Source organism: Babylonia areolata, chromosome 4, assembly GCF_041734735.1.
Source record: "Babylonia areolata isolate BAREFJ2019XMU chromosome 4, ASM4173473v1, whole genome shotgun sequence".
NCBI classification, from domain to species: Eukaryota; Metazoa; Mollusca; class Gastropoda; order Neogastropoda; family Buccinidae; genus Babylonia; species Babylonia areolata.
The window spans coordinates 24,096,752-24,109,032 of NC_134879.1; the positions used below are offsets into that span (position 1 = coordinate 24,096,752).

The window sequence follows — 12,281 nt, forward strand, 5'->3', positions numbered from 1 at the left end:
TGTGTAGACACGATTTGTGTCACCGCTGTAGAATCGATTTCTGCAGGTCGTGAGGGCTCTTGGCTCACTGTGCATAAACTGATTTTTTATGTAATTAATTTTTTGTTAAGCTTGATAGGAAACAATGGATGGTGATCAAAAACTCCAGAGTGGAAGCCCAGGCTCAGATCTGCTGAAGCAGTCAAACAGACTAAGTGATCTTGTGTCTGAAAACACCCCCTCTGTTTTATCGGCTTTTGCAAAAGAAGTGCATGAACTGAAACCACTTTCAGATCCAACAAAGGCTGTGGATTTTGAGGGCAAGCATGGGGGTGATTTAGAGGCTAACAGAAACACAGCTTGTGATGAACCAAAGAAGTGTACCACTGCTGTGGCTGATGTTGATTCCCACTACAATTACAATCAGTATACTACAGAGTTTGTTCATTCTCTCCAGACGTGAGTTTTGCATCTCTGATTTTATGGTTTTATATTATATTATGATACATGTATGTCATAGTATGATATGATAAATCATATGAAGATATATGGTAATATACCATATCATATGTCATGTCATATAAAATGTTGTGTTTTTTTTTTATCAAAGACATGAGGTCTTTTGCTTGTTCTGTCAGATCTCAAAATTATTTGTAATACAACTTTTGTTAATAAGTAATGATCGTTTACACTGAGTAGTGACTTACTTGCGATTTGAAGCGTTTTTATTGTCATGATCTCACCAGGAATTGAATTATGTATCACTTTAGGAAACTTTGAAAGTAGACCTGACTTAGTTCAGTAATTATAATACAGCTAGGTTTCTTTTAAATTCTTAACTGTATTTTAAAACACAAGCCTTCAAGTACAACTAATACTTAAAGTTGTACAGAAACTGACCAAAAGTCTGCAAGGCCAATGACACATGTGTCCTCTGTTAGTAATGAATATTACTGCTGCTGCTGCTTCTCCTCCTCATCCTCCCTGTACTAGCACCACTATTACCTATTCAAAGAAAATATCCATATATGATATATTTACTGAGTATAAAATAAAATTTGGTTAGAGAGGAACTTTGCAAAAAAAAAGAAATAGATGTCAGTGTGATATTTGATCACAGACTTTTGTTTGATTCTTATATATATATATATATATATATATATATATATATATATATATATATATAAATGTAGTCAATAAAGCTGATCAGATCATTGGGCTGTTAAAAACAGCTGATTTTATGAATATGGATATACTTCAATCACACAGAATTAGTAAGACCATGCCTAGAAGATTGTTTTAAATGGATCACTCATAAATCATTACATTAAACACCAGCTACACAGATGTGTTGAACACACACACACACACACACACACACACATACTCACTCTCTCTCTCTCATATAAGACTTGAGTCACTGTTCGAGACTGCTTCAATGAGAACTGGGCCCCATTTGTGTGTGCACTGCTTTGTTGATATCTTGATAAGGGTTTGAAAAGAGATCCTGCTTAATATCAGGCCCTTTCTCGTGACTAGTAATAGATCGCTTTCACAGCAATCACATTCGTGCTGGGTTCTTTCCTGGCTGCCCAGAGTATTTATGCATGTGCACACTTCAGAAGTGCATGAATAATGTTTTATTACTGTCAGCTGATTTTCACCACAGTTCACTGGAGCTGAAAACTGTAAAAAAAAAAAAAAAAAAGAAGAAGAAGAAAAACTTAAGTGCTTACATTTCACTCAGCCCCACAATATTGATCAACCATTGTGAAAATGCTGAGTGGTCCTCTCTTTTGATCTGTATCACAGTTTGTGACTCTATACATTAGTTGTACACTGCAGTACAACTACAAGAGGCTTATTATGGGAGCAGTTCATGCAAGAACTGCTGAGTACTCCCCGCCCACCTCTTAACATTGCCTTTTTATTTGTATGTCTTTGAAATGAGACAAATACTAAAAGTATACCTGTACGTACACGAGGCCCTATGCTTTTCAAGGAGCTTACAGGAATATGTCAAGTAAGTCATGTATATATATGTATGTATGTGTGTGTGTATATATATATATATATATATATATATATATATATATATATATATATATATATAATGTACCATTTATACATGTTTTTGTATATATACATACATGTCATAATTATGTTGTGTTATTTTTGTGTTTATATATCCATAATATTAAAAGTATGTATGCATAAAGAACTTATTTCAGGCAGATCTGCATGCACTTGAACCTGTTTCAGTCTGCTGAAAGAGTTCTCACACTGATAATGTTTTCCAACAGTTTCAAGAATCTGACTGAGAATAATGCCAGTAAGTTGAGTAACACAGAAACATATTCTCAGATACTTTTGCCCATTTCCCCTTTATTTTGTTCCTTTAATCAGTGTCTGCTCACATCCTAGTTACACAGTTGATGAAAAGTTACATCATGTCTAGTGTTATATTTGATTTCTTTCTTTTTGAATAAAAAAATTTAGATGAGACAAGGAGTGATAAATATCAATAAACAAGTACAGTGCTGGCACAAGACCTTCATTGCTAAGTTTCAGTTTCAGTTTCAGTAGCTCAAGGAGGCGTCACTGCGTTCGGACAAATCCATATACGCTACACCACATCTGCCAAGCAGATGCCTGACCAGCAGCGTAACCCATCGCGCTTAGTCAGGCCTTGAGGAAAAAAAAAAAAGAAGGTGAATAAATAATAGATAAGCTTACATAAATAAATAAATAAATAAATAGATAAATAAATAAATAATAATTATAATACAAAAAGGTAGTTGTAATAATAATAATAAAAAAATAAAATAAAATAAAATAAATGAATAAATAAGACAACAATGATGATAAATAAGCAAATAAATGTAAAACATGAAGACACACATTCACACATACACCCACACATGCATAACAGATATGCACCAAACATGCAGTTTCACAGATATGAAAGCACAGTCAAATACAAGCTAAGGCTTTGTACTACTTTCACACAGGTTAAAGAAAATATTCAACAAAACAAAAATCCAGACACAGATGTTTCCAGGATGCTCATTTCAGTTTATCATGTTTAACGCATGTATTCTGAACACGTTTTAACAGACCCAAGATGGCATCAACGCTGGATGACTTTGAGGTTGTGTCAACCATAGGAACTGGCTCTTATGGAACATGCAAGAAAATCCGCAGGAAGAAAGATGGAAAGGTATAGCTGCTTTTACAAATATTTCCCCACTTTTCTTTTATCATGAATTTGGGTTATTATGTGCAACATCACGGTTTTATTAAGTTTTGAGGCTTAAACATGAATCAGGATATTAAAAGGAGGGTGCCAATGGAAGTGTATGTGCACATGTGTGTATGTGCATGTGTTTCCCACTGTTCCATTTTTCATAGTGCCTCAGTGGCATTAGTCTCATGCTACTTCTTCCAACTGTACACACTGTCAAACTTTGGGTCATCCAGTGGTGCAATGAAAATTGCCATGACTGTGTCATGTATGAGAGTGCATTGCTGTGAGGTCCCCACCAGAGGAGTCCAACAATGTTGCCAATCATTTGGTGATTTTCAGTTGTGACTGTTTACAATTGTTTAGATGCAAGACACTCCTGCTGTCAACAATGTCAAGACTTGGATATATATATATATATATATATATATATATATGTGTGTGTGTGTGTGTGTGTGTGTGTGTGTGTGTGTGTGTGTGTATGCTCTCAGTCTGTGTTTGCATGCCTGCTGTGAATGATGAATCCTTTGTCAAAGACAAAAAATCTGTTTGTGAGTGTGTTTGTGTGCATGCACATCTGTATGTGTGTGCATGTGTGAGTGTATACAATCATGTTTGTGTGGCTGCGAAAAGCTCAACACTGAAAAATGTGTCTGTGTAGATCATGGTTTGGAAGGAGATGGACTATGGCTCCATGTCAGAGGCAGAGAAACAGTTACTGGTGTCAGAGGTCAATCTGCTGCGAGAACTGAAACACCGCCATATTGTGCGCTACTACGATCGTATCATTGATCGTACACATGCGGTGATTTACATTTTGATGGAATACTGCCAGGGAGGGGATCTTGCCACTCTGATATCTCGCTGCCGAAAAGACGGGTAAGAGATAAGATGGTGCAACCAGTTCAGTAACATTTGAGTTCTATTGTTTTTCAATAAAAATGTTTGTTCTCAAGGTCTACATTCTGTTGGTATATCTGTTATTATCACCTCACTGGAGCAAACTCTCTCATTCTTCATTGGAGCAATTGAAAGGAGCAGTTTTTAATGTATACATAACTGAAATAAAAGTTGATCTCTTTTCCGGAACTGTCAATGTGTAATATAAGCTTCCATCAAGTTTTTCCCTTTCCTGACCCTGAAACAAGCTGACGGATGGGACTAGTCAGTCTCATACTGCATATTAGGTAATTCTTCAAAAAAAATCTTTTTTTTCATTTAAATTCATATATATCAGATTGTTGAATAGGATTATGGGACTTCCAGAGAGGTTTACATTACCAGTGCCCGAACTCAGTTCTACAGTCGTTATTGCTTCGTTCCAGAGAAAAAACAAACACATCCAACCAAAGATATATTTCCAACATTAAATTGAGAGTCATACTCTGGAGAAGATGAATATCTGAGAAGTACGGACAGCAGACTCATAGCAGTAAAGAGAATGACTGTTGTCTTCAGTGACCACTCTGATGGCAGGGCATGATTCATGTGGAAAAGTGTGTGTCACCCTGTTCAGTTTCCCTTGGGTATGGGCAGTCAGCATCATGTGGGTTTCCTTGCACAGCAACTGGAGGTTGCAGACACCATTGTTCAGCATCTCAGAATAGGTTCCTGTCTCTAGGTGACACCTTTGTGGTGTAGTTTTGTATTAGTAGATAGCATTGTTTCTATGTGAGACTTTTGTGGTGTAGTCTTGTGTAGTTGATAACATTGTGTGTGACACCATTGTGATGTTGTCTTGCATGGTTGATAGCATTGTTTCTATGTGACACCTTTGTGGTGTAGTCTTGTTTAGTTGATGGCATTGTTTCTGTGTGACATCTTTTGGGTGTAGTATTGCATAGCTGATAACATAGTTTCTATGTGACATCATTGTGGTGTAGTCTTGTGTAGCTGATAACATTGTTTGTGACACCTTTGTTGTGTAGTCTTGTATAGTTGATAGTAAATTTTCTATGTGACACCTTTGTGGTGTAGTCTTGTATAGCTGATAACATTGTTTCTATGTGATACCTTTGTGGTTTAGTCTTGTATAGTTGATGACATGTCATGTTTGTATAGTTGATGACATTGCTTCTAATTCTGTGGACACCTTTGCGGTGTAGTCTTGTATAGTTGATAACATTGTTTCTATGTGACATCTTTGTGTGCAGTTTTGTATAGCTGATAACATTCTTTCTGTGTGATATCATTGTAGTGTAGTCTTGTAAAGTTGATAACATTGTATACAATTTTACAAAATTTAATGAGTTTATATATATTTCTTTAAGTAGTTTTTTTTTTATAACTTTTTGTATAATTTTTTTTACAGAACTCATGTTGATGAAGACTTTGCGTGGAGAATTCTGATTCAAACAACCTTGGCCCTGAAGGAATGCCACAGACGTAAAAACGGCAAATCAATACTTCACCGAGACCTGAAGCCTGCAAACATCTTTTTGGACAAACATCAGAACGTCAAGCTGGGCGACTTTGGTCTGGCAAGAGTCTTACAACATGAAACCAGCTTTGCTCAGACTTTTGTTGGCACTCCTTATTACATGTCACCGGTAAGAGCATGGCTGGCTGCTTTCTTGTTTCTATTGCTTTTCTTGACTCTTTGAAACATAAGAATGTTTGGGGAAAAAAAGATTTGTTTCCTTAACACATTCATATATTTAGAGAAATAAATGGTTCACCAGCCATAAAAATAAATCAGTGCTAACTCGTAAAATGTTCAATGGTAGAATGTTTTGTTTTGTTTTATATTTCTTACCTTGTTTTGGCAGATTTTGGTCAATGTTTTCCAGCCATAGATTAAGTATTAGGTACCCGCACTTGCAGTGTACAGACACACCACTTACGCTCTGGGCATTAGAAACAAATACATGGAATCAAGCCCCATCCACAGATCCCAGCCGATATGTCTTTGGTTGTGGGTCACCTTGAAATTAAAAGATGCATATGTCTTATAAACAAGTGCCTGTGAACTGCATTTTGTACAAATCCTCCACAAACACATGGAGCTTTGTTGAGGATATATTTTTCCACACGAGACAAAACCCATTTCAGTAGTTCTCTCATTTCAGATAAAAGATTGCATACACATTAGAAGAGGCAATTTACCAAAGCAGCAAGCTGATTCAGAAATAAACTGAGAACCTTGGATGTATGTACATGATTTTATCAGAGTTCTCCAAAACTTTCCTCATTGTTTTTCTTTTCTTCTTTTTTGTTGTGGGGGTTGAATATAATGGCGACTTCCCTACTCTTTTTAACTTGTGTGTGTGTGTGTGAGTGTGTGTGTGTGTGTGTGTGTGTGTGTGGTGTGTGTGTGTGTGTTTAACATCATTCATGTATGTTGCTCTACATTACCCCAGGAACATTGTTCACTAACAGCAGTGATTGACAGGTGCATAGTCTGTGTGGCACTGTCAGACTAAAAATGAACAAACTGACAAGCCATTTATTAAGATATGTCTATCTATCTATCTGTCTATATCTATATCTATCTATCTATATATATCTATAACAGGACTAGTCATTTGGATGCACTTAGCGCATGTAAAAGAACCCATGGCAACAAAAGGGTTGTTCCTGGCAAAATTCTGTAGAAAAATCCACTTCGATAGGAAAAACAAATAAAACTGCACGCAGGAAAAAAAAAGAAAAAAGGGTGGCGCTGTAGTGTAGCAACGTGCTCTCCTTGGGGAGAGCAGCCCGAATTTCACACAGAGAAATCTGTTGTGATAAAAATAAATACAAATACAAATGTATATCAAGTGTGAAACCGTCTGTCGCAGCAGCACTGCTGCTTCATGTAACTGTTCTGTTACACTCTTGTTATCATTAGATACATAATCGCTTGGGCAGGAACTGGTGAACAACATGTCCTACAATGACAAGTCTGATGTGTGGGCCCTTGGGTGCCTGCTGTACGAGATGTGTGCCCTTCACCCCCCCTTCATCGCCAGCAACCAGACGGAGCTCAACCGCAAAATACGCATCGGGGATTTCCCTCGCATCCCTGCCAAGTACTCCAGTGAACTGGACAGGATTGTGAGGAAAATGCTTAAAGTTGAGGTATGGGGAATAGCAGAATTTGAAGCGGGATGTTGCTTTTGATGTTCTCTTGTATCACTGATTGTAATGTAACAAAGAAGATTGATAAATGATATGAGTCAAATGAAAGAGAAAAGTAACACACGTTTCTTGAAATTGTAAATATTCTCTATCACAGTATTATCAACCTAAAACACACAAAAAATTTCTGATACTATAAAACTGTATGTGTGTTTGTCTGTGTGTGTCCACCTGTGTGTTTGTCCTCCTCTGTGTGCTTGTCCACCTCTGTGTGTGTGTGTGTGTGTGTGTCCGCTTGTATGTGTGTGTAACCGCCTGTGTGTATGTGTCTGTATATTTGTGTCCATCTATGTATATGTGTGTTTGTGTCTGCTTCTTTGTGCGTGTGTGTGTCTTTGCATGCGTGTCCACCTTTGTGTCTGTGTCCCTATGTGTGTGTATGTGTGCTTCCATCTGTGTGTGTGTGTGCCTCTGTGTGTATATCGTCCGTGTGTGTGTTTGTATATCCACGTACATATGTACATCTGATGTACACATACGGATGCACTCCAGGTGTCACACCGTCCAAGTATTGATGACATCTTGAGGGACCCTGTAGTGGCGCGCCGTTACCAACACATTGAAGGCAGCCCAGAACACCGCTCTTCTGATTCTGGTGAAGGTGGTAACAGCAGCAGTGGGGGGTACACCCGTGATGAAAACAAGAACAACAACAATACAGCAGAAGACAGTGATGCACCCAGACGAGTGAAGCAGCTTGAGGAAGAGTGTAAAACGAAACTTCGGCAGCTGGCATTACGAGAGAAAGAGCTAGAGAGTAAGCTATGCACGTGTGTGTTTCTGTTTGTGCACATGTACACAATGAGGCATCTGTGAATAGAGCGTTTTAATCAGGTTTAGGTTTTATGTCATATTTTTGCTTGAACAATGATGTTATGAGATAATTCATGGAGTTCATTATCACTGCATTGGTACCTATAGACTTAAGTTTTTCTGTATGTAATGTATTCCTTCATGTACTGTTGCTCTTCTTCCTCCTACCCTACCCCCTAATATCTCTTTCTCCACCCCAGCTCCATTTTTCCTCACCCTCTGTTTATTGCTGTCTTTTTGTATTCATAGAATTATGAATGTTTTTTTAATCCAATTCTTTAAGGACAAAGAAACTTCATCAGTTCTTTCTTGATACATATCTTCTCACATCTTATCTTTTTTCTTTCAACAGGTCGTGAAAGGAGTCTTGCCATGAAAGAAAAACTTGCAGAGGAAAAACTGAAAAGGTGAATGATTTTGATAGTTTATAAATATCAGATGTTTTTGTTTTCATTGACATGTTAACATGTTTCCTTCAGGTTAGCTTTTACACTTCGAAGACCCGTTGTAAGCTATCATCTTTCTACAATGCATAAACATCAGTTGTCCTTTCACATTCACATGACGAACCATACGTACAAACAGTCTGAAAATAATAATGTATGACTATGCTGAACAAACTAGGTCACATAGACCTTTGCTTATTTGTGTGTAGCGGTTCTTGCTTCTTTGCTTGAGTGAAATTAGCAGTATAGTGATGAAGATTAAAAATAAAAGAAAAAAGTAGAATGTCATCTGTTTCATATCAAACTAGAAATGGACTCAAGTGGCTACAGTTCATGACAAGGGCATATTAATGCTTAAAAAGCAGACACAGGAAAGGCTGGGTTCATGTTTGGCAAAATCTGATGAAAGAGGCACAAGAACAGTTGGAAGACATTTTGTATTTTATGAATCTGGCTGAGCATGTGCAGAGGGAGATTTTCTGTGATATACGTTGATTATTTATTTTCTGTCATTATCAAAATAAAAGATTATCAGTTGAAAAAAAACCTTCATGTTTATATCGTAATATACACTATGTAAATAACACAGAAAGAGACTGTAAGTTACCAATTAAGTCAAATGTTGATAACATGATCACAAGTGCAGGAGTGTTTTCCATGGTTGTACAAGGTAATTTCTGTTGTCAACAGCTGTTGTTGTTGTTGGTTTTTGTTTGTTTGTTTTACATGAGTTTAACCCAGTATTTGGGTAACATGATATAGCAATACCTAGATTTTGCCTGCCATCTGAATGTCCACCATCTGCTTCTGCAATCTAAGGGCAATGGAGATGCTAGAGCACTACCGTCGAAGAAGTGAATCGACGGAGCAGCGTCGATACTCAGACCTTGTTTCTCCAAGGGACCCTCTGCCATCTGCGCGAGATGCAGCCCTGCCGTCATCAGGTAAAAAGGCTGTGGGCTTGCTGTGTGATCATCACGTTTTTTCTTTCCCGGCTGTCAAACCCAGCCAGGGCGCTTTTCGCCTTCTTGCAAACCATTGAGAACGCTGAACTTTCACCCTCCTTGTATCACTCTATGATTGTGCGGAGGGGAGTTGGTGAGACTGAGGTGTAAAATGATGAACAAGATCAAGCTGAATGAAATTACTAACAAGCAGGTGCTTTGAATGCCAGTTTTGAATTTGTCAAATGATTAGTTGTTGCTTCATTTGTTTGTAGTTGTGTGTTTGTGTGTGTTGATTTGATTGTGTAGTAATGCTGACTGGTATACTTTGTGCTGTTGTGGTTATTGCTTTGCTGTTAGAATTATTGGACATATGTCTGTCAGTGCTCTTCAAATTGATCCATGTATCCGTGTTTGCATGTGGGCTTTTTTTGCATTTCAGCTGTTTATTGTTTTCTTATAATTCATTTCATATTTACAAATGCTTTCCATGTTGTAGCTGTAAATGTGCATATTAGGGTTTGGCCACAATCCACAGTTGTTTTTGTTTGTTTGTTTGTTTGTTTGTTTGTTTTTTGGTCTCATGGCTCATATTGTAAAAGACACAATGAAAGTGATGTCTTGATTTATATGTACAAGTTTGTGAAATACCGTTGGCATATAATATGCCTCAAGAAAAATAATAGCATTTAAAGAAATCTATTGAGGGAATATAAACATACTGAGCACAGTAGTTGCTGTGGGCATGTTTGCCCCTGGATGAGAGTGTTTTCTTTCCCTTTTTGAAATATGATTTTCTTATTTCCAGTCTAGATATGGTTTATGTGCACTTGCAAACAGAAACTTACTGGTGAACTTACACCTGAATGCATAATCTGTGAGTGGCATATTACACATTGAACACGCCTTAGAATTTTTTAAAAAGATGTTCAGAATTACTTGAGTCATTTACATTGAGAATGAGGACATACATTTACTTAAATGTCTGGGATTAATAGAGCAGGCACAGAGCAGTGTCAGCAAACTTGCCACAATAGCACTTTGAACATAAGACAGTAGACTCAATTCAGTTCAATTCAAAATACTTTATTGTCTGCTTCAACCAAAACAGAAAATTCTCTTTAGGCTCCCTTAAAATAAAATGAAATACCCATCAGCAAAAATCAAAGAGAAAAAACAAACAACTGACACACCCTTCACTGATCACCATGCACACATCAATTATTATGTAAAAAGAAAAACATTTTGGTAAGATACTAATACATTATGCATATGATTTAGAGTGAAACAACTATGTGTGTGTTGTGTGTGTGTCCGTGCGAATGCATGCATTGATATGTGTGTGTGTGCGTGCGCGCGTGTGCCCACGTGTGTGAGAGTGTGTGCGCATGTGCGCATGCGTATGTGTATGTTTCAATCATTATAAAAAGAATATTCAGTAAGATAATTATGACATTTAAAAAGACAAATGCTCATCGACAAATAAAACCAAAAAACGAATGAGCAACTGGCACACCCTTCCTTGATCACAACGTACATATGAATTATCATGTAAAAAGAAAACATTCAGGTAAGAAAACAAAATTGCATCTTAAGATAAATTAAACATTTCAGTGATATAAAAGGAAAATATTCAGTAAGATAGTTAAAACATTTAAGACACAAATGGAATGAAGATAGATAGATAGCGTATACACACTTCCCTTACAGCTATACAGACATCAATCATCATATGAAAAAAAAATTAAGACAGGCTTGAAGAAAGATAGATTGTTCTCTGTTCATTTATCTCATTATCGGCCATGTCATCTAGATTATTCTCTGTTCATTGATCTCATTATCGGCCATGTCATCTAGATTGTTTTCTTTTCATTGATCTCATTATCGGCCATGTCATCTAGATTGTTCTCTGTTCATTGATCTCATTATAAGCCATGTCATCTCGATTATTCCCTGTTCATTGATCTCATTATCGGCCATGTCATCTAGATTATTCGCTGTTCATTGATCTCATTATCGGCCATGTCATCTAGATTATTCCCTGTTCATTGATCTCATTATCGGCCATGTCATCTGCCGCCAGCTGCTCTTGGACTTTGCTTTGTCCATCTCCATGCCTCTGCTTTGCGTTTCTCTTCTCTTCATTTGTTGTGTGGTACATGTACATGGTGCTAGTGTTTGTCTTCCTTTGCTGATGCTAATGGAAAGAAATGTAAATACTCACAATTCTACAGAATGGTGCTCTTGTTTTCATACTGGGAACTTTTTGGCTTTTTAATCAATGTACAGTGTAACAATTTTGTTGTCTGTCTATTCTTTATAGACTAATTCTATGCGTGCTTTGTACCTTTCCAACCCAGTGTGAGGTATGACATATATTCATTTTTCTCTGCAAAATGTTTGTCTCATTGTTGTTGAGTTTAAATCACACGTCTTTTCAGTGCAATTTGATGAAAACACATCTCTTTATGAAAGCTGTCAACATTCCAGCAATAACTGTGTTGAGTTTATGCTATTGATAGCATTCCTTTTTCATGCTGTTGTTAGCATTCCTTTCAATAAGAAAATAAGCTTCCTGCTTTACAAACTCCATTTACATTGTGAGATAAAGATTGGAAGGATTGCTTCAAAGTAGTTTGTTTTCATAGTGTAGTAGTAGATACAAGAAAATGTAAGCTTGTTATATAGTATATCAATATTCTCTGTGGAAACACACAGTTACATTGCACAATA

At 36.9% G+C, this 12,281-nt stretch overlaps 1 protein-coding gene across 1 annotated transcript in view; it reads left to right on the forward strand.

Annotated features, from left to right (window-relative positions):
- Window positions 1-12,281, forward strand: part of LOC143280974 (uncharacterized) — a 23,157-nt gene continuing 10,876 nt past the window's right edge. The window contains exons 1-8 of the mRNA XM_076585823.1: window positions 1-438; window positions 3,097-3,199; window positions 3,885-4,102; window positions 5,535-5,772; window positions 7,076-7,285; window positions 7,838-8,102; window positions 8,511-8,565; window positions 9,424-9,548. Coding sequence (XP_076441938.1) covers window positions 125-438; window positions 3,097-3,199; window positions 3,885-4,102; window positions 5,535-5,772; window positions 7,076-7,285; window positions 7,838-8,102; window positions 8,511-8,565; window positions 9,424-9,548 — 1,528 coding nt within the window. The 5' untranslated portion in view covers window positions 1-124. The remainder of the gene's footprint in view (window positions 439-3,096; window positions 3,200-3,884; window positions 4,103-5,534; window positions 5,773-7,075; window positions 7,286-7,837; window positions 8,103-8,510; window positions 8,566-9,423; window positions 9,549-12,281) is intronic.